This window comes from Sinohyriopsis cumingii, unplaced genomic scaffold (genome assembly GCF_028554795.1).
Source record: "Sinohyriopsis cumingii isolate HCF-2022 unplaced genomic scaffold, ASM2855479v2 utg001603l, whole genome shotgun sequence".
Lineage (NCBI taxonomy): Eukaryota > Metazoa > Mollusca > Bivalvia > Unionida > Unionidae > Sinohyriopsis > Sinohyriopsis cumingii.
Window position 1 is genome coordinate 1,276,852 of NW_028316025.1, and position 21,138 is coordinate 1,297,989.

The following is a 21,138-nucleotide window of genomic DNA, read 5'->3' on the forward strand; positions in this document are numbered from 1 at the left end:
CAGCGATCGCTAAAAAGAATGTTATTGAGTTTATTACGGATATCAATGATGCACCGGGTATTGATGATATTGATGGCGACGTTAACAATCTAGTCGTGTACGATGATGTTATGTTAGACAATCAAAAGAACCCAGCTAGGATATTTTCCAGAGGCAGGCATAAAAACACTGACGTGATATATGTCACTCAACGATACACTCAGATTCCAAAAGTAATCAGAGATAACTGCAATATTCTTGCTGTATTCAACGGCGTTGATACACACACGCTACGAAATATTTGGCAGACATGGTGCGGCGGTGACATGGACTTTAATGTTTTTCGAAACTTTTTTAGTCATGCTCAGTCGACCCCACATGGATTCATAACGATAAATTTACATGATCCTCGGACACGATATCGTATCGGACTTGACCAAATATTCGGTTAGTTGTAAATAATTTTCATTGTAAATAACCACTTAGCAGCAGAGGGGGCGATGACATCGACACGGTCGTCGATGTGCTTACCGGACGCTGACGACGCTGGGGATCGGCGCGCAGAAGGTGTTAATTAAACCAAATGACGTCACCATCGTGTAGGATGGACCGTCGTCGTTTTTTTTTTACCAGGCGCTGACGACACTAGATCGTTGAGTGCAGAAAGTATTAATTAAGCAAAATAACGATTGGACAAAATGTCGGATTCGCCCCCCCTGCTGCTACATCAGTGTAAAGACGTTTAACTGACATATACACATCAGTGTAAATACGTTTAACTGACATATACACATCAGTGTAAAGACGTTTACCTGACATATACACATCAGTGTAAAGACGTTTAACTGACATATACACATCGGTATAAGGCTTTTAACTGACATACACATCAGTGTAAATACGTTTAACTGACATATACACATCAGTGTAAAGACGTTTACCTGACATATACTACATCAGTGTAAAGACGTTTACCTGACATATACACATCAGTGTAAAGACGTTTACCTGACATATACACATCAGTGTAAAGACGTTTAACTGACATATACACATCAGTGTAAATACGTTTAACTAAAATAAACACATCAGTGTAAAGACGTTTAACTGCAATATACACATCAGTATAATTACGTTTAACTGACATATACACATCAGTGTAAAGACGTTTAACTGACATATACACATCAGTGTAAATACGTTTAACTAACATATAAACATAAGTGTAAAGACATTTAACTGACATAATATCATCAATATAAAGGCACTTAACTGATAAGTAAACATCAACGTAAATGCATTTAACTGACATAAATATCAGCGCAAAGACATATAACTAAAAATAGGAACATCAGCGTAAAGACATTGAACTGAAATTGAACATCATTATAAATGCATCTAACTGACATATAATCACTAGCGTAAAATTATTTAACTTACAAAAGAAAACCTGTTTTTGAGAATGAATACAGACTATTATTAGCTTCTGAGAAAAAGCCATAAAAACACGAAAGCAATACAAAATTGACATTGTTTTACAATCACTATCACTACTTAGGCTCCACTGGTCAAGACTTGTGTAGCGAAATTGCATGCAGTAACTTTTGGACGGAAATACATACGTTTGACTGTTGATATCGTATACTTGCGCAGTTACTATTATGTTCTTAGAGTGAAGTATATTTAACACAATAATGCAAACAATACTCTTCGTATAATTTCATTGGAATTCTTGTTTACTTAGGTTATTTCACAATTGTCATCTATTAATGTGTCCTTCCTGACATCATTTCGACAGTTTCGGTTTCACTTTTTTCACTAACTTCACAACCATGTGCGAACGAATTAAAATTATCTCTGTCCTCAGTCGCATTGTTTCTTTGACTACCATTTTCAGTACTGACCATGCCAAGTATGTTATCCTTATTTGCAATGTCCATAACCTTATCCGCTTTGGATGAATTACTTGTATTCACGGAGTTTATATCTCCTTCAATATCTACACATATCTCATGCAACCTGTTGGATGTAGAGTTCGCTTGCTCTTCACTGAATATGACATCTCTTTGTACAGCGTCTTTCATAGATTTAACAGAACATTTTTTGTCATTTTTCAGTTTTGATAAACCCGGATCGGAATCAAATATGTTATCTCTTCCGTTTATTGTCGAAACATCGCTATTTGAATCTTCCATAATTGGGTTTTCCTTTTGGCTTGGATTGAAATCGGACCCGTATCTCCGATTCAGGTTTAACATCATTGACTGGCCTCTAAGGTCATTCTGCAATAAGAAGCCATTAATGCGATTAATAAAATGTTATATATATAATGGCCAAAAGTTATGATTTTGATATGCTGATCACAATTTCCGAATCACGTAAAGCGTTTGGAACAGATCTACATGTAAGTATTGTACAAGCAAGTACTACACTTTAATACCGTGATCATACTTATTTCTGGCATATGAGTCTAAATTCTCTCGAACAGTATATATATATATATATATATATATATATATATATATATATATATATATATATATATATATATATATATATATATATATATGTGTGTGTGTGTGTGCGTGTATGTGTGTGTGTGCGTGTGTGTGATTAGGATTTATAACTTAGTTTTAACAACTTTTCAGTCAAATCGCTACGATGTATGCAGTGTGGAAGTTTTTAGTGTAGTCTAGCAATGGGGCATCATGTCGCAGACATGTGGCGTGATGTCCCAATCTGTCACATTAACCAGAAACCCGGCCGACCAGTCCTAACACTAACCTCCTAATGCTGAGCGAGGAAGCTGTATATATATTTATATATATATATATATATATATATATATATATATATATATATATATATATATATATATATATATATATATATATGCGCGTATGTGCTTTCGTATGCATGTGTTTAGTAGCCTATAAGAGAACACGTTGTATTTCTTTCGGGAGAAGAATAGCTGCTAATGATATGTTCTAAATGACGCTTCTCAATTTCAATGATATGAAAGATGTAATCTGATGAATGGTGAAGTTCAGCAGAACATGATCAACATGTTAGATACTGATTTTCATCAGAATGCTTCGTATCCAAATGTCCTCTTGTCTGTTTGCCTTGTTATCTTACACTAATGAGGGAGGGCATGGTGGCACAGTATATTTTGTTCTTATTATCTTGCACTAATGTGTGGAGAGGCAGAGTCTCAGCCCACATCGTTATCTTGCAATAGAGATAAACAAATATCTGCCTACCGTGCTATCTTGCGCTAGAGGAGGAAAGGATTTTCCTAATTTGTTATCTGGCAGTTAACGAGCAGAGCTTCTGCTTGCCCTGTTATTTTGCACTAGATGGGTAGAATATCTGCCTAACTTGTTATCTGGCATTAAAGGGACAGAGTATCTGCTGACCATGTTATGTTACACTAGAGGGGTAAATTATCTGCCTGTCTTATTATATTGCGCTAGCGGGACGCCATATTTGCCTGCTTTGTTATTTTGCAGTAGAGTGGCAAAATATCTACCTACCTTGTTATCTTTCGTTAGAAGGGCAGAATATCTGTGAGGATAATCTTCATGGTGATCTTCTAAAGCAGTTTCCACCAGAAAGAAAGCTGCGACTTTTTTTGGATACTTGTAATCGGCCAGAATCATTAAGATTCCGAACAACGTGGTGATGATGCCTACAAATGGATGACAAACATATATGAGTGATGCTACACTGAGAAATGTAATAATTCGAATTCATTCAGTTTTAGTTTAAAGAGTTGCTTCTTCAAGATGAACAATCCAGTTTGACCCACTCTTCAAAATCAAACACCTAATATATTGTCATGCATGAAATGTGCGATTTCTACCACTGCCGGACGTATTTATTGAAATGACCTTGCCTGATTCGTGTTTATGATTGACTGAGATATATCGATGTAATTACTGAAATAATTTTCTGCCAGATTAGTGTGCGGGATGCATTGTGGAATCTAAATTTTCATGGTGTCTTGTAATGCTTGGAAGTTCTTATCATAACGTTCTTGCATGGAAATAAGTGTCTGCTAAATTAAACTGGTATATTTGAACAACTGTATCATATAAATTCTTCCTTCTCATTATCTTTTAGTGTCAAATAATATCTTCCCTTCATTGGCAATATGACAGGGTTTCTCTCCGCACCAAAGAAGACGAAAATTGTTTTTCAAAAGAGAAGAATATCTCTATCTGCTAAAACGCGTGTTGCGTATTTTCTCTTTTATTTAAGTAGTTGTTGCTCGAAATAAACCATTCAGCTATGACATGACATAATTATTGAATTATCAAGAATTTATTGATTTACATTTTTCTTAATAAATGATTGAGAAATTGCCAGATGCGTTATAAGCCTGAAATGATCCATAGCTGTGTAAATCTGTTTTCTTTACCTACACGATTTATTTATTTATCCATAAATCAATAATTCAACCCAAAAATCAATCAAAATTCATACTTAGAGCTCTTTATCAATCAATAAATCAATTACACAAGCAAAGAAAACAAAATTAATATTCTCTCGTACGCAGTTGACTAATGCACTCTTTCCATACTTTCAGCATACGATAACTATTATACTGTCCTAATCAATCATTACTAGATAAACCAATCAATATATCAATTATGCACCTAATAGCCGATTAATTTACCAAGCTATTATACCAATGGATCAACCAACCAAATACGCAGTCAGTTACTTACCTAAAATTAGATTAGACCAGAGACACCACCCGTAGCGTAGCTGCACATCTCCCTGAGATCCGGGTAGCCTGAACCCTTGGGACGGGTTCAGATGGTGGTACACCACTATAGCTAAAATAACACACACGCCTGATAGAGTGCAGAAGACAGCTCCATGCCAGACTACGCTAAAAAGAATGATATTAGCAGCGATCCAAAACGCAAAACTAGTCCTGAAAGTGAAACAGTGTTACGTTAAAGTTTATTTTTTCTGAGAACAGTTTCATCATATTTATATTGGTTCAAGGTTTACATCCAACGAAACAAAACAAGCTGTCACAAAGATGAACTTTCAACAAAACTGCAATTTGCAACATGTTAGTATTAAATTTTCAATTTTGTAACCTTTGAAATATTTTGTATCAGCAACATCGTATGCGGCCTCTTTATTAAACAATAATCCACAAAACAAAACTACCAATATTTTCAAGGGGTTATTATCTTCACGTTATTTACTAAATAATAGCGACTATCCTTTTTCTGGGATAAAAATAATCCTTATGTCGTGGCAAATATTGTAAAGTCTGCAAATTGGATGTAATCAATACCCTAAAAATACGTTTGTGATGTATCAAAATGAAACTGAATATTTTTGTATTGTGTTCAACCTAAAATTGATATAGAAAACTGTGAAACTGATTAATTGCCCAAAATAACTCCCTTAAAATCACCTGGAACATAACTAAATAATCGGAATAATAATATATGGTTGTTATCGTATGCATAACTGACATAACCCTTTTCTTTCTTGGTAAAATTTCATATCATTACATATCGTTTATCATTCTTGGCAGAAAGTCCGTTTAGATCTTGGAGAAGCACGAAAACTTCAGGCCACATTATACAGAGCTGTTTTTCAAGCGAAATTTCGTACTTTCGTAATGTATTTAGTTAAGTACAAATCGGAAACTGCAGTTATTCATTGGTTAGCGTGCCTTTAGATCAACCCGGGTCGACTACCTTGGTGTGTCGTGTGCAAGACACTTTGCTACAGTATTCTCGGCATTATTTAACCTTCATGCATGCCTTTGAAGTATAACGCTAAACCCGACTAAATCAAAACAAATCCATAAAATTCTCATTAATTCTTTCGGAATAATAGGCTGAAGTGAGTTCTTATGTATGTATGTATGTATGTATGTATGTATGTATGTATGTAGTATGCATATATGTATGTATGTATGTATGTATGTATGTATGTATGTAGTATGCATGCATGCATGCATGCATGTATGTATGTATGTATGTATGTATGTATGTACAATATGAATAAATATGTAAATATGCTTAACAATATTACATGAAATAAGCTTAGAAAGTATCACTTTATATTAGTCATAGTTAAACCCCAATAATGATTTTGGCGAAAGAAGGTCAAGAAAGTATGATGCATGCTAAATGCTTAATATGTAAAAGTGAATGATTATCTACACATATGGGTGTTTCCTGATTAAAGTCCATGCGCTTTTATTTGCAATAACGATCACACCCGTAAGGTTCTTAATTTTTGGTTAGGAACATAAAGAATGTATTACTTGCATTGATATCTGCAGTTAAAATTATTCTTCAATCAGGGAGTGAAATCTCAGAATATGAAACTATACACCAATTCGAAATTTTCGTAATGAATTTATATTGGAAATAACAAATTTGGGAAGAAGTATTTTATTAAGAACATTATACGCAGAATTTGGACAGCATCTATCATACGTGACTTTAAATATTTGAATGATTACCATTCGGCTCTCACACTTCATACTGCTACTATGTCTGCAGTGTGGCAGTTTATAGTGATGTCTAGTACTGGGGCACCATGCCGCAGATATGTAACATAATGTCCCACCCAGTCACATTATCCTGACACCGGGCCGACCAGTCCTAACACTAACCTCTAAATGCTGCGCGGCAAGCGAAGCAATTGTTAGTACCATTTTTATAAGTCTTTGGTATGGCACGGCCGGGGACCGGATCAACGACCTCCCGCATCCCAGGCGGAGTCAAGTCTGATATATATATATATATATATATATATATATATATATATATATATATATATATATATATATATATATATATGCGCTTACTTATTAGGATATGATTTTTTGTTTCAATACAGAAATGATCATATTAGTGGTATAAGGAACCATATTAAAACCGTCAAAATATATCAACACAACCAAAATTGCTTATCCCTTTGAGAAAAATCTTTGAAAGGAAACACATTTAAAATGTATAAAACAGGTATCGTACTGGAATAAAATATAATAAAACATTAGTATTTGCTATTGGGATTTGTAAAGCTTTATTAGATTTAAACGATTATATTGTATTTTTGGAGCCTGTGTGTTGAAGATATTTGTCAATCTGAGTAATGGGCAACTTTATAAAAGCAGATGTCGTTATGTATTTACGAGATTTTATGACAGCATAGATTAGTGTCGCAAAATGGGTCCTCCCTAAGTTGTTAAGGCAGGGAATTATCTGGATATTTTTAGAAACATGTTTAATAAAATTGAGATATGAATAATTCTTTACATTGAGTGTTTAGGTAGTGTTTTGAATTTCATGTTGTGAAGTATTAATATTCAGCCTGGAAAGGCTTTCTAAGAAGTCATACAGATGTGACACAAACAGCAAGCAAATGTGAAATTGGAAATATGGAAGGTGTACCCATTGTGTGATTAGAGAAAAGGTATTTGCAGTATTCGCGTTTTGAGGAACCTTCCAGTTCACATTGACTGTTGCTTTGAAGTCCTGGAAAAAAGGGAAAAATATTCGGCTCAAGCCAAGAAAGATTTTCTGGTCTCGGTGGTGGCATCCTGGATAGTATTGTGATACGTAATTTTATACTTTAAATAAAAACAGACTAACAGCGGTCTATTCGACTTGCATCCGAAAGGAAAACGCGCAATCTAAGAAGTTTAAAGCTTCCTTGAAAGTTCCCTTCCCGATTGGCAATATTTTTTGAATGAAAGATATATTACACACTTTGTTCTTTATGAGCCAGTATTGTTACCGGATGGAACTAATTGGGAGTTGGAACAGATTATAGATATATATGGATGGCGCTACAGATTGTCTAAAAGTGGGTCTTTGAGAAACGTTGTATCGCGCGACCTGTCTCGAGGTGATTTGAACAACATTTTCACTTATAAAGCACGTCGCTGAAACCCCATGCTCTATAACGGGTGAAGTAACATTATCATAATTATTTTGCAATGAGTTCCTTCCATTTTCGGAGTCATGAATATATAACGTGTTTGATTAACAAAAGAAGAACCTTGCGAGAACTTTGTTGATTGCCCCCACCCCGATTTTTTCAGTAAGATGATAACTCGATATCGTTTCAATTAATTTTCCGAAAGATGGAGTTTTTATAGAATTCTCCATATATGTGGACATATTAATGAATAGGAATCATTAGCAGGCTAAATTGGTTAAACAATAATACGTAGTTTATGGTCATTATAATAGCCACGCGTGGGTGCGCTTACAGATAAGCCAATACCACGGTCTGTTTAGAGGCGACTATTGTCACCCATACAGTGCAATGCTACTCCAAGTAGAAGTAATGTGATTATTAAATCCGAACATATCTTAATCACATGACCCATCTAAGCATGGTGTAATGATTGGTAATTGGTACGAAATCTAGAATGGTTTGCCCTTGGCTGCATGCTTAAGGAAGGCTGTCGTCCACGTTTTGATAGCCCTTTCATATCAAGCCTGGACAAATCAAGTACGGGAAGTTAAAAGCTTCCTTGGAAGCTCGCTTCGTGCCTCGTAACCAAGATGAATACAACGAGGTACAAATCTGTTTCAGCCAACTCATCAGTGATTCCAGTGATAAGTCTGAACCCATAGTCAAGCTGAATTCTTGTTGCTTCGAAAGGCGTCAAAAGTAATTCTTGTGTTAGATTGTTTTATGTCTACATACGCGGAACACCAGCAATACTGAATGCACACTAAAGGTACAAGTAGTGAATATTATGTATATTTGGGTTGTCATTGCATTTTGTCGCTGAAAACATCAGAGTCCCGGCAGAGAGGGTAGTTATCAATCAAGTATGGGAAGCGAATATTGAAGGGGGGGGGGGGCTGTCTGCAGAGTCATTACTAGAGTCTCCATCGATGTTTATTAATTAAATCAAGCAACCATTTAACACTCGAACAAACAACTGCTCTAGTAGCCATGATAATGAATTTTGCTGTGCTTGCTAAAGATAATGACGAATTGGATATAATAAATTTGATACGACACTCTGTTAGGACATTAAGTGCTTTATCGATCAGTGACACGTTCAAAAGTTTGCCGTTCTATAATATGTTGGAGACTGACACAAGTCGAAGTTCTGTTAATGAAGGCAATCAATGAAAATTCGGTAAGCTCTTTGGCTGCTCCAGCGGTAGCTAAGAAAGATCTAATGAATCTATTATATGTGGACTATAAAGCTCTGACTTCACTTAAGGATAAATATGCATACCTTCTTTCTTGAATCTACGAAACAATTTGATTCTCTGTCGGGCAAAATAAATTGGCAATCAAGCATCCTGGCCATCCAAAGAGGATATTTACAACCAAAACGTGTGAACTAGTGCAAAGTGATGTCCTATGGCTTGTCCAACGTGCGGTCCCGAAGAAGCTGTCTTAATTTGTGTCCGAATATAGGAAGGCAATCTGGCAGCAAACGAGCAAGCGCATTATAAATTAGCACCCGTTATTCTGCATCCAAAGGCTACCTACGTTCTCAAGGTTCAAGGTCAGTCTTTCTCTGATGCTGATCTTGTGTGGTTATATCATACTCCGGGAAAGAAAATGAATTCAACTTAGCTTCAGGTCATGAGGAGGAGAACATTGCGCATTGTTAAGAATATAACGGATGCCACGTACCACAACGCAGGAAATGATCATAAGACGACACAGATTGCTCGTTTCAATCGATTCAAACCCTGCGTGTCACCATAAAACTACCAACAGCCACGAAGAGTCGGCATATTCCATTCCGACTCTGAAAGGTAAGCTTGTGGCACCGCGACGGGCACGCCTTGAGTCCAAGAGGAACGAACACGAGAACTGTAACAATATCTGGTCAGATATGCAAGTTAACTGAGTGTAGAAGTGCATGCCAAGGATACGGAAAATGTTTTTTCTCGAATTTTAACCGCATGTTTCATACGCAGTCTTACGTTCCTCCATATTTATTTTTTCTTTGGGGGGTATTAACTAACTGACCAATTATAGAAAGAAAAATGAGGGTGGGTACATTTTATGTCCCCGTGACTGTTGAATTGTTGGGCTGTAACAATGAGCATGTAGAACCCAGATTGCTTGGTTGCGCTGGTGGTTGATTTTACCGTCGTAATAATTTGCAATTCTTGGCTACAAGTATGAAGCTTGGCTTCACACCTGGACTTGTGATTTTCAGGGGCGTGGGTGATGTACAATAAAACAAAAAACTATGATATCCGCCATTTGTATTTACGTATCCGTGTATAGCTTTGTTAGAATTTAATGATTAGTTGTTATGTGGTGTAGGTGATGATATTAGCTCAGACGTGAGACTCCATCCGTGTCATAATATTTAATCGAAATTATTAATATGAGTAAGTACATTACTACCATTCGGGACGTCAAAAAGCCAATAATTCATATGACGATAGCAAATGTACTAAGTTCTATAAAAATATTTTGGTTGGTTAAATCCATTAAACCTTGAATGTAAAAAAGTAGGGCAGTGAGACCGAATTTAGTTGAAGTATATTATTGCATACGTTTGTGTATTTTGAAATAACAGACATTAAGTATAAAAAATAACAGTATTTGTTAGCAAGTCTATGAATCGAATATTGGTCTCAGTAGGTATATACGCAAGTTTTGCAATTAAACGTACCGTAACCCTTCAAAACATTACCTTCAATAAATTAGAATTCATTTTTCAATTATCAGTACAGAAATAACTTTCTGTATCAAAATGGCGAATTTCACTTTTATTTAATTTACCACTGAATTTAATATCTATACATTCAATTCTATCTCTCTCTCTCTCTCTCTCTCTCTCTCTCTCTCTCTCTCTCTCTGATATTGTTTTCGGTGGGGGGTGCGGGTTCTTACCATAAAAGGATTCCTGCGAAGTACCCAGCAAATTTACAGCTCCGGCCGAATCTGAGACCACCCTCATCGATATCGAAGTGTTCTAACACCATCAATATTGGTTGAGGGAGACCACGATCCAGAGCATTGTAAAGTTCCGTCATGGGTCCACCTACTAATAAATATTATAAAATGATTGGTTAAATATAAAAGGAAATTATTTTGTTTCTCACTAAAATCAATTTAGGTATTTTGTATATAAGTTATAATGCAAGGAAAAGTTTGACACAAACGCATGAAAACAAAAGGGAACTGATGAAAATGTGTCAAGTCATACCTGATAAAAGCCAGGTGTATTTGTATAAACATGCATTGCTTGATTTTGATTCCATGAAGGTAGGACAATGGACCTAATTTTAAATCTAAAATATCGTTAAGGAAGAACAAGCGTCATATAAACTAAAAGAAAACAAATGTACCATAATTCTAACTCTAATATTCTTTTGAGTTTAAGAACATGTCATTAATTCATTTTGTGCAGATGATTTTATGCGAGATCAGCTTTTGCTAATCTCAGCATAATATTGGCAAAATGATGTCAAATAAAGGTAGAAGGTCAAGAATGTAAACTAAACTGCGCACAACTAAAACAGGTAAACCATTCTAAATGAACACAAACCCGACGAACAACAAGAACAGAGATAATTATGGATTTTACATTGAACATATGTAACATCCTTAAAACGCATGGGTAATTTGATATAAAACTACATGTAAGTACATTCGTGAGAATAGTGGATGTGTATCGGTGTATGAGTGTTTAGGATTTTACGACAAAGTCTATAACTGACAAAGTCTATAAATGACAAAGTCTATAACTGACAAAGACTATAACTGACAAAGTCTATAACTGACAAAGACTATAACTGACAAAGTCTATAAATGACAAAGTCTATAACTGACAAAGACTATAATTGCCAGTCTATAACTGACAAAGTCTATAACTGACAAAGACTATAACTGACAAAGACTCTAACTGAATGTTAGATACTGTAATTGCCAGTGTCGCTGACAACATACAAATTCCGTGTACTTACTGTCCTCTAAAAACACCTCTTCGTTGTAATCGACATTGTTGCCTTCGTCTTTAAAATAGCCTGCAATTTTAAAACTCGTCCAATGAATTATATAAATTCGGCATAATATATGTTCTAGCTTGATATCTGGATGATGCTGTGTTGAATTTTGGCTGCTGTGAGTTAAAATATGGTATTCTCTAACAAAAGAAGATTATACACAACAAACTTTCTCTGAATACATGTCTCTCTGGCAATATCTCAAACTCAGACATACATATTCTACACAAAAATACGTTTCAACATTGTTAAATCAGGCGTATGAATGTGTTCATATCCTTTTATCAAAGTAGTAGTCAACGCGGCGTTGATGCCGTGGTATTTTGTTGGATTTATTTTTCACGGGCCGAATGCTTATGAATAAATTTACATCCTGCATTGTGTTTTATAGCTGAAAACGTTAAATTGTGTTTTCTTCTACAGTTACAAAGAAGATGAAAATTTTCCGAATAGAGAAATGTTACGCACTCTCTTGCCTTGATGCATTTGTTACTACAGGATCAGATGTGTATTATCATTTTGCATATCAATAAAGTAAAGTTTAGAATTTGTAGCTGCATGTAATCCCTACGAAATTTTGAAAGTTGTTTGATTTTTGAAAAATGACAGATTTTATGCGTAAGGATTCACTAAAGTTCCTATTCTCAAAGGATTAACTAAAGTGGCTATTCTCAAAGGATTCACTAAAGTGGATATCCTCAAAGGATTGACTAATGTGGTTATTCTCAAAGGATTCACTAAAGTGGCTATTCTCAAAGTATTCACTACAGTCGATATTCTCAAATAATTCACTAAAGTGGCTATCCTCAAAGGATTCACTAATGTGGTTATTCTCAAAGGATTTATTAAACTGGATATTCTCAAAGGATTCAACTAAAGTGGTTATTTTCAATGGATTCACCAAAGTGGTTATTCTCAAAGGATTCACTAAAGTGGTTATTTTCAAAGGATTCACTAAAGTGGTTATTCTCGAAGGGTTCACTAAAGTTGTTGTTCTCAAAGGGTATTTAGAACCGTGTCTCTTGGGAGATGTTTATTTTGTCAACGGTTGTACGTCAGGTGATCGAGAGCACAAGCTGTTCTACCAAAACGAAGAAGAACCTGATGTTGACTTTTTTCTATTTATTGATTTATTTGTATTCTTCCTGTATCAACGTTAGTTAACTCACGCTGGTAAGGTGAAACAGTCGTTATTGTGGCTCGGGCTTCATTATCTGCCTCGTTACTGGGAGAACATTAATGTCAGAAACAATAAAAAACATGCATGACTCCTTTAATAATTCACAATAACTGATAACAATACCTCTAGCGCAACATACACATTGCCATAAAATATCTGGGAACAATGTCTTTAACATAAACACACACATAAGGACACAATAGCTTCTAATAATATCACTAACTTCCATATACAGCTTGACACTCAAGCGCTGGCAACAATACCTCGTTAATATGGATAGTAGTAAACATGATTTGATTACGATATTATTATTGATTAAGTTTCAAAATATACATCAGAAAATCTTATTCATCAAACATGCTATTAAATTTTACAGTATATATTTACTGAAGATTAAATGTTGAACTTTGTGAATTATGAAAGATCGTATTATACTGGGAAAAGTTTCTAATAAAATCACCTTATAAGGAGTTCCATATGCATACATTTTGTTTACATGATATTATCAAAGCAGATATTCGATGCACATAAACAGTAGCAACATGTATTTACCTGAAAGAGTTATATTGGCTGTATAAAGACCAATCTTGATATCAGTCTTGCCGTCGATAATGCCTTCGGACCTATATATGTACGGTGATCTGATATCTGTGTATGCAATCTGCCAGCTGTGCCCATAAATGCTCACTTGATGAAATAATAATAATAATAATAATTATAATAATTATAGCATTATTATTATTATTATTATTATTAAAAAAAATTATGAATAACACCATGGTACGGCATATTCGGCGCTAAATAAAAATGGTAGCCCTGGAATATTAAATATGGTCGTCATGGCAACAATATTTAAAATTTCTAAATTAAGAATAATATAATAAAATAGAGAGAAACAGTCATACATATAATTATATTGTTATAAATGATATACAATATATCAATATATAAAAATATACAATTTTATATAGTTCATTGGCATTAAGGCCATTATGATACAAAGTATCTAACCTATGAATCCAATAAGTTTCTTGTTCGAGTCTATTCAGTTCACCTTCGGGCGTTATTTGCTGTGTGAGTCGGCAACTGACAGTTTATACCACGATAAACTCAGAAAAAACGATGCTGAACTATTAATTCAAGTATCTTTTTAATCCTGTCATAAATATAAACTTGTTATGATGATGCATATCATTTATGACGTTACGTTATAACGTAATTGCTATTTTAAAATTAAGGACGCCATCCGTTTCTTTCAAAACATAGTATTATGGCACTTTCTTCTAAATGGATCATCGTAACAACACGCGGTTTGCAATAAATTGCATATTTTATTGATTCTAAATAAACACAGAACCAATCAGACCGGTATCTTGCGAATATTTTACTCAAATATAAAAAAAAAACAGTTTTACATGAGTGTGTGTTGGGCCCATTCCCACTCATGAGAGCCTTCATTCAGGTCGTTAGAGAGATATGGTCCTACGACCTGACGGCTAAATTAGCAGTGCTCCTTGAGCACATAAACGCCTGGGGGATGTGGCACTAAGTCCTTCCTCCGGGAACATTTAGCATCCCGCTGTTGTGGGATAAACCCGTCGCACATGCCCATCTGGGCGCACGCTACGTAAATCCAAGTAATCAATCAATCAAGTTTTTTTGCCAGTTGCAATATGCCCTCTAGACTATCATAAATGGTTTCCAAGCTCAGCAGTTAAAATACAAAATGGACATTTCCGCCAGTAGAACTATAAGTATTTCCAGCAAGTGTGACTGGGTGTTATTTTGATTTATTACTACGATTCTTCACTGCTTGCAAATTTATAGAAAGGCAATGAGTTTAAAGATGTGTCTGTTATTTTAAACTGGGCATTGTCTTGTTTTGTATGTGTGTGCATCAGAGAGAGAGAGAGAGAGAGAGAGAGAGAGAGAGAGAGAGAGAGAGAGAAAGAAGCTTACCAAGAATAACACTTCCAATCAGCAAGAAGTATATCAGACGAATCAAAGTGTACCACCTCTGCAATGTAAATTGTAATTGAAAATGTGTTTTAATGTTGGACCCGAAAAACATTGAATGATGTCTATCCGGACACATGAAATGTACCATACACGGAATCTTCCGCTGAATAATTTTTATTTTGAGTATACTATTTCAAATGTTTATATCTAAGACAAAATATTTCAAAGTGTTTTAAAATGTCTTTAATTTGAACCTTCATCGTCATCGTTCATTTACAGTTTATATTATTAAGTAAGACGGTGGGTCGATTGATCGATAGGTAGGTTGGTTAATTGCATAGTATGTTGACATTTTGTCTTGTGGTTTATTTAGTTAGTGGATTTGTTGTTTGGTCCTTTGGTATCCATACGGTTAACTAACCTCTTTTCCTCGTATTCCCACAGCGTATATCAGGAAGGCTGTTGATATGAGCACGCAATAGTAGATGACGAGAGTTAGGGGAACATCCAACATAACAGGCATCCGCTGTTCACCATAGTGCGCGTAGCCGAATTCATTCCTGAACGCCTTGAATAGTGCCATGCTGAAATAGCGCAAAGAAACAAATTATCACATAACTGTGTATGTTTGACCTATCTTTAAAAAATTGTTTCAGAATAATTTCAAATGGCAAGTACATTTTGTTCACGTTTCTGTTTCTGTATTAAATTTTCGCAGTTTTTCTGTACGTCCTTTTATTATCGGTTTTTCCTCTAAGCATATATTAGTTTCTGTTTTCCGGCAGTCAGTTTGTCCTTGCCCTTTTCGTCTCTCTCTCTCTCTCTCTCTCTCTCTCTCTCTCTCTCTATATATATATATATATATATATATATATATATATATATATATTTTTTTTTGTCCTTGTATTATCCACGTGTATATCACTCTATCCGGAGTAGGGGGTGTTTGGTTTCTGTCAATTTGAATATCTGATAGATGTGCCTTTGTGTTTATTTGTCTATCATGGTCTAGTATATTGCCATATGGCATATAAATGCTTAATGCTATATCGTATCAGGAACATTGAGTACCTTGAATTGCCTAAGGACAAATTGCAGTTAAAGATTTGGGTTGATCCGATGATAGGAACTGAGCCAGCGGGAGCATTATGGTTCACTGACTTAGCATTTCACAAATTGCAGCATACATCACATGGTCATGGTAGTTCAATTTTTTATTATTAATTTGTTTAACCAGGTATACTACTAAAATATATGGATAAGAATATCGGTAATACAGTAAATAGTTTAGACTACTAGATCTCTTAGCATTGCTGTGTGATATCTCAACAATAGCATTTTGAAGTTGGAATAAAAAGGTATGTTTTAAAAAAGACTCATACATCACGCTTCCAAAGTAGTAGCATTACTACAAGTCAAAGTTCATACTAATAAATATATTTTCCATTAATTTCCCAAACCAAACGTAAATGAAAGAAAGTGTTATTCAGTAAAAAATCCATTTTACAACTCCTAGCGTGATAAAATAAACACGTATACATTTACATATCTTGACATAATTATATTTCCCTCGACATGTCATGTACATGTATTACTGGTCATTTCTTTTAATATACCATGTAATATATATAATTCACAAGAACACCATGAAGAGTTGCTGCTTTCACCTCGTAATTTCACCAATGGTTCAAGACGGAATCCAGAACATAGTAATTTAATAACACCTCAGGAATGAGTGTGGAGTGGGGTATTGTCGCTGCTTGTGTTTTAATGGCACTTATTTTATTTAAATTGGTTTGATCTAAAATGGTTGCTCTATTATTGTAACTGTTGTGTAATCGCGTGAAGTATTAATCAGAAAAGTCGCATTTAAATACTCCACACATAATGCAATCAAGCACAAGACATTCTAAAAAAAGATAAACTGAATTTTTTTTTACTGTCATACATAATGTGATAAAATTGCTCTCTCTCTCTCTCTCTCTCTCTCTCTCTCTCTCTCCCTACTTTGTAATTATACCTGTGTAGAAACGATTCACCGATATAATTTTATTTGGCTACATTCGTAAAGAAAATATTGAACTCCTCCCATTCTGTGCTAAGCTAAGAATGAATATGAAGAGAGGCCCCATGTGGGCAAGTGGTCTAAGGCGCTCACCGATCCGGACCACTGCCATCCCACCTCTGTCTTTGTGGATTCAAGTCTTTGGCTCGGCTTACGTTGGTATGTCAGAAAGCTTCCCAGTAGCTTTTCATGAGACTGTGGTTCTTCCCGGGGTTTTCCAAGGCTCTTCCTCCATCAGTTATACTGGCCGCCATAGATAGCCTATTTTGTGCTGAAAAATGGCCCTACAACAACAACTACGAAGACACAGCCAACGACATAAATAAAGGCAGCTATGTGCATGTGTGCAAAATAACCCAAACAAATATATATGAGTGAATGAATGAATGGAAAAAACTCAACTAATAATGTGCACATACAACTTACTGTTATAGCTACCTTTGATTTTCAACTTTCCAATTTCTTTTTTAATTTATTTAAACGATTCCTGAAGATTGCGCCCCTTCGAATAGTTAATTTGAACAGAGACCTATTAAACTATTTACGTGCGTCGTATTACATCCATTTATGGTATTTGTCGGTGTCAGTAACCTCAATAAACAAATGCCGCGTATGTCAACATTTTGTCGTTGTGATATTCCTATATGTAAGCAGTACATCAAAGGTGCGATGTTTATCGGTTAATTCTAACAACAGTTTCATTTGTTTCGCATGGAACAGGTGGTGGTAGTGATGACAAAGATGATCGTATTGATGACGATGATTGAGAACGACGATGATGGCGATTATTCTAAAGACAACACAAAGGATTATAACGATGATTAATTAGGTCATGGTTGGTTGATGTTGCTGCTCTTGTGGATGTTTATGTTGTCTACACATGGAATCAGGCAGAGATAAGAAAAAAAAGATGCAAAACTAATCAATAAAACATGTGAATGTTTTAAGAAGCCCTTAATACTTTAGGAAGGTATTTAAAAATAGTCTGATCTTTTGTTTGTGTGGCGGTCCAATGAAACTGGGTTGGATTTCTAATGTTTACATATACACCACTAAATACATGAAGCTGTTGAATCTCTTTGTTTCAGTTACTGCGATAAATCGAGTCTTAATACTTCCGGTACTGCCATAATTCGAGTCTTAATACTTCCGGTACTGACATAATTCGAGTCTTAATACTTCCGGTAATGCCATAATTTGAGTCTTAATAGATAAGTTGCTGCTATATTTCGAGTCTAAATACTTCAGATGCTGCCATAATATAGAGCTTTGATAATCGGTTACTGCCATAATTTTAGTAAAAATAATTCAGTTACTGTCATGAATTGAATCGTCATACTTGAGTTACTTCTATCATTCGAGCTCTAATACGCCAGCCACTACCATAGTTTGAGTCGTAATATTTCATTTACTGCCATCAATTGATTACTGGTACTTCAGTTACTGCCACAGTTCGAGTCTTAAAACGTCAGTGACGGCCAAAATTCGAGTCCTAACACTGCATCAATTCGAGCTTTAAAACTTATGCTAGTAAATGTAAACACCTGGAGTACCCATATAATATGCAACGGACTATATAACACATTTGCTACAAATATACTTGCATTACATACAGATAATAGCCAATTGTAGTTCACCTAATATACAGGACCGCGATATTCCGGATGTTCACAAGATAATTCCTAATACACACATGCCAATAATGCTTTCGAGCTATCGATGTCCTCTTGAATATTCCACAGAAATATTAAAATTTGTTTGTGTTTGTGGGTTTTAACATCATCTTCCCAGCACATGCCATTCTATACGTGATGGCCAGTATATTTCGTTGCAGGAAGACCCGAGGAAAATACCGAGAAGACCCACCGACCCTCGAGTTGCTGCTGGCAAACTTTCTTACATATCCAGGTTGGCCGAGCCTGAGTCTCTGACCTACACAAACATGGGTAAGATGTGTCAATGATCTGCAAAGGCGAGACTACTAGGCCACTTGGCCAGTTGGGCCATTTCAGAACAGCCAAAAGACATGTCATTCGGGTTAGTTTAATGTAGTTCTTTTCAAACGATGCATTAATCATAAAAAACATAAGGAAAACGATTTTTAGTGTAAAAATGTATTCCAAACGATAATCCTTAAATAACATGCCGTTATGTGGACTCCATAATAATCAAGTTATACAAGATCGTGCGCTTTGGCCTGACAGCTACGTGTCATGTTTTTAAAATAACATTTTGGCCTTACAGCTACGTGTCATGCGTTTACAATAGCACTGTTAGTGATTGCATCAGTGAATATGTTCTGGTCGTATTGGTCTTATTTTAGACTGGAATTCAAAATTGAGGAATTCAAAATTGATGAATGACTTTAAACTTGAGTATACAAAAGCTAAAGAACTGTATCATTTTTATTTTATTTTCATATCTTTTTGAGTACAATACCTGTTACTACTGGTGCTATAATGAAAAATAATAATGAACATAATAGATCATTATTAAGCGTACCAGCTACACAGTCTTTAAAAGCCGATGACGACCCAAAAAGGCTTAAAATGTCAAAACAAACTTATGCAGCGTCAAGGTATATTAATTAAAGTATGCCAAGAAAATTCATTGTATTATCGTTATAACCAATATAATGGCAGGGTATAATTTAGCACTTTTATAAACGGAACGAATAAAATTAATATATTGCCCTGATAAATAGAACGAGGTAAATCAATTGTGTGATCTGAAGGTGACATTTTCAGACAGAATTCAATTCAACTTGTAGGAGATATATATATATATATATATATATATATATATATATATATATATATATATATATATATATATATATATATATATATATATATATATATATATTACGTGTGCGAAATTTCGTGTCCGTAAAATTTCTAAAGAAATACCTGTAAACTGTGAATGTCTCATCATTCAAGCTGGTTCGTAAATTGTTTTCATTCCATCTAGAAGACATCAATCTTTCGGTTTACCAATTATTTCGAAAAGCAATCTCTATCTGATCGAGTGGTTGTAGTACCAACACAACCTGCATCACCACCACTTCAAAAAGCACTTCCGAAAAGTGAGACCCGAGTTTGTCTTGTCACAGATACACCGAAAATAGACCTTAGCAGGTAATTGTTTCAGTGTAATAAGAAGACAGTTACAAAAAAGAAAAACCCTTTGTGGAAGTGTCCCCTTCCTGTGCATACCGTATTGACCAATATGTTGGAAGCCAATGTTGATTTATATACACCGTACTGAACCATATCATGTAAGTCAGGGGTACACATCTTTTTTCGGTCACGGGCCAGATTGCATATTCTAAGACCACTCGAAGGCCGCAAACACGACGCTGTCTGTTCTATGCAACAAGGACACGGTAAATGAAATTAACATTAATAAATATTGTAATAAACTACTGCCTGACATGAATGTTTTCTATTTCTTTAATATAATTACTGTTCACGGGCCATATTTCTGTGTTGTTTTAATTTGCACGGAGGGCCGGACAAAACACGTTCGCGAACACGATCCTGCCCGCGGGCCGCGGGTTGTGCACCCCTGATGTAAGACAATGATGTGACTACCGTACTGATCCATATCATAGACACCGTTTTGATGTGTATCCCCTACTGATTCCTAACATGGAAAACATTTTGACGTGCGTATGGTAGAGATCCATCTCGAAAAACTTGGAGGTGATGGATTATCGGCACTTAAGTATTACATAATACAATTCCTTAATAAAAATGCATACGATAAATAGGTCAAGCAGATAAATTAGCCAGTTTTAAGGATTGAAATAAGAAAAGGTCACAAGTAGACTTTGATATTTGAATATTGTTCCTAACTGTGAATCATACAGTAGATGTAACAATGTACGGTATTCGGGATGTCCAACTGGGCGGAATAATTTTTAGCATGGGTTGAGGCTGGTTGAGGGAAAATGT

General features: G+C 35.2%; 1 protein-coding gene across 2 annotated transcripts in view; it reads right to left on the reverse strand.

Annotated features, from left to right (window-relative positions):
- Positions 1-204: 204 nt before the first annotated feature.
- Positions 205-21,138, reverse strand: part of LOC149771893 (dual oxidase maturation factor 1-like) — a 34,091-nt gene continuing 13,157 nt past the window's right edge. The window contains exons 1-9 of one of the 2 annotated variants that reach the window (XM_089948094.1): positions 20,092-20,290; positions 15,539-15,701; positions 15,118-15,175; positions 13,711-13,845; positions 11,940-11,999; positions 10,864-11,017; positions 4,713-4,924; positions 3,516-3,670; positions 205-2,261 (exon numbers count right to left, since the gene is read on the reverse strand). In XM_089948094.1, coding sequence (XP_089804220.1) covers positions 1,746-2,261; positions 3,516-3,670; positions 4,713-4,924; positions 10,864-11,017; positions 11,940-11,999; positions 13,711-13,845; positions 15,118-15,175; positions 15,539-15,701; positions 20,092-20,159 — 1,521 coding nt within the window. In that variant the 5' untranslated portion in view covers positions 20,160-20,290 and the 3' untranslated portion in view covers positions 205-1,745. Of the gene's footprint in view, positions 2,262-3,515; positions 3,671-4,712; positions 4,925-10,863; positions 11,018-11,939; positions 12,000-13,710; positions 13,846-15,117; positions 15,176-15,538; positions 15,702-20,091; positions 20,291-21,138 lie in introns of those variants that run through there. The other variant, XM_089948095.1, reaches the window with a different exon arrangement.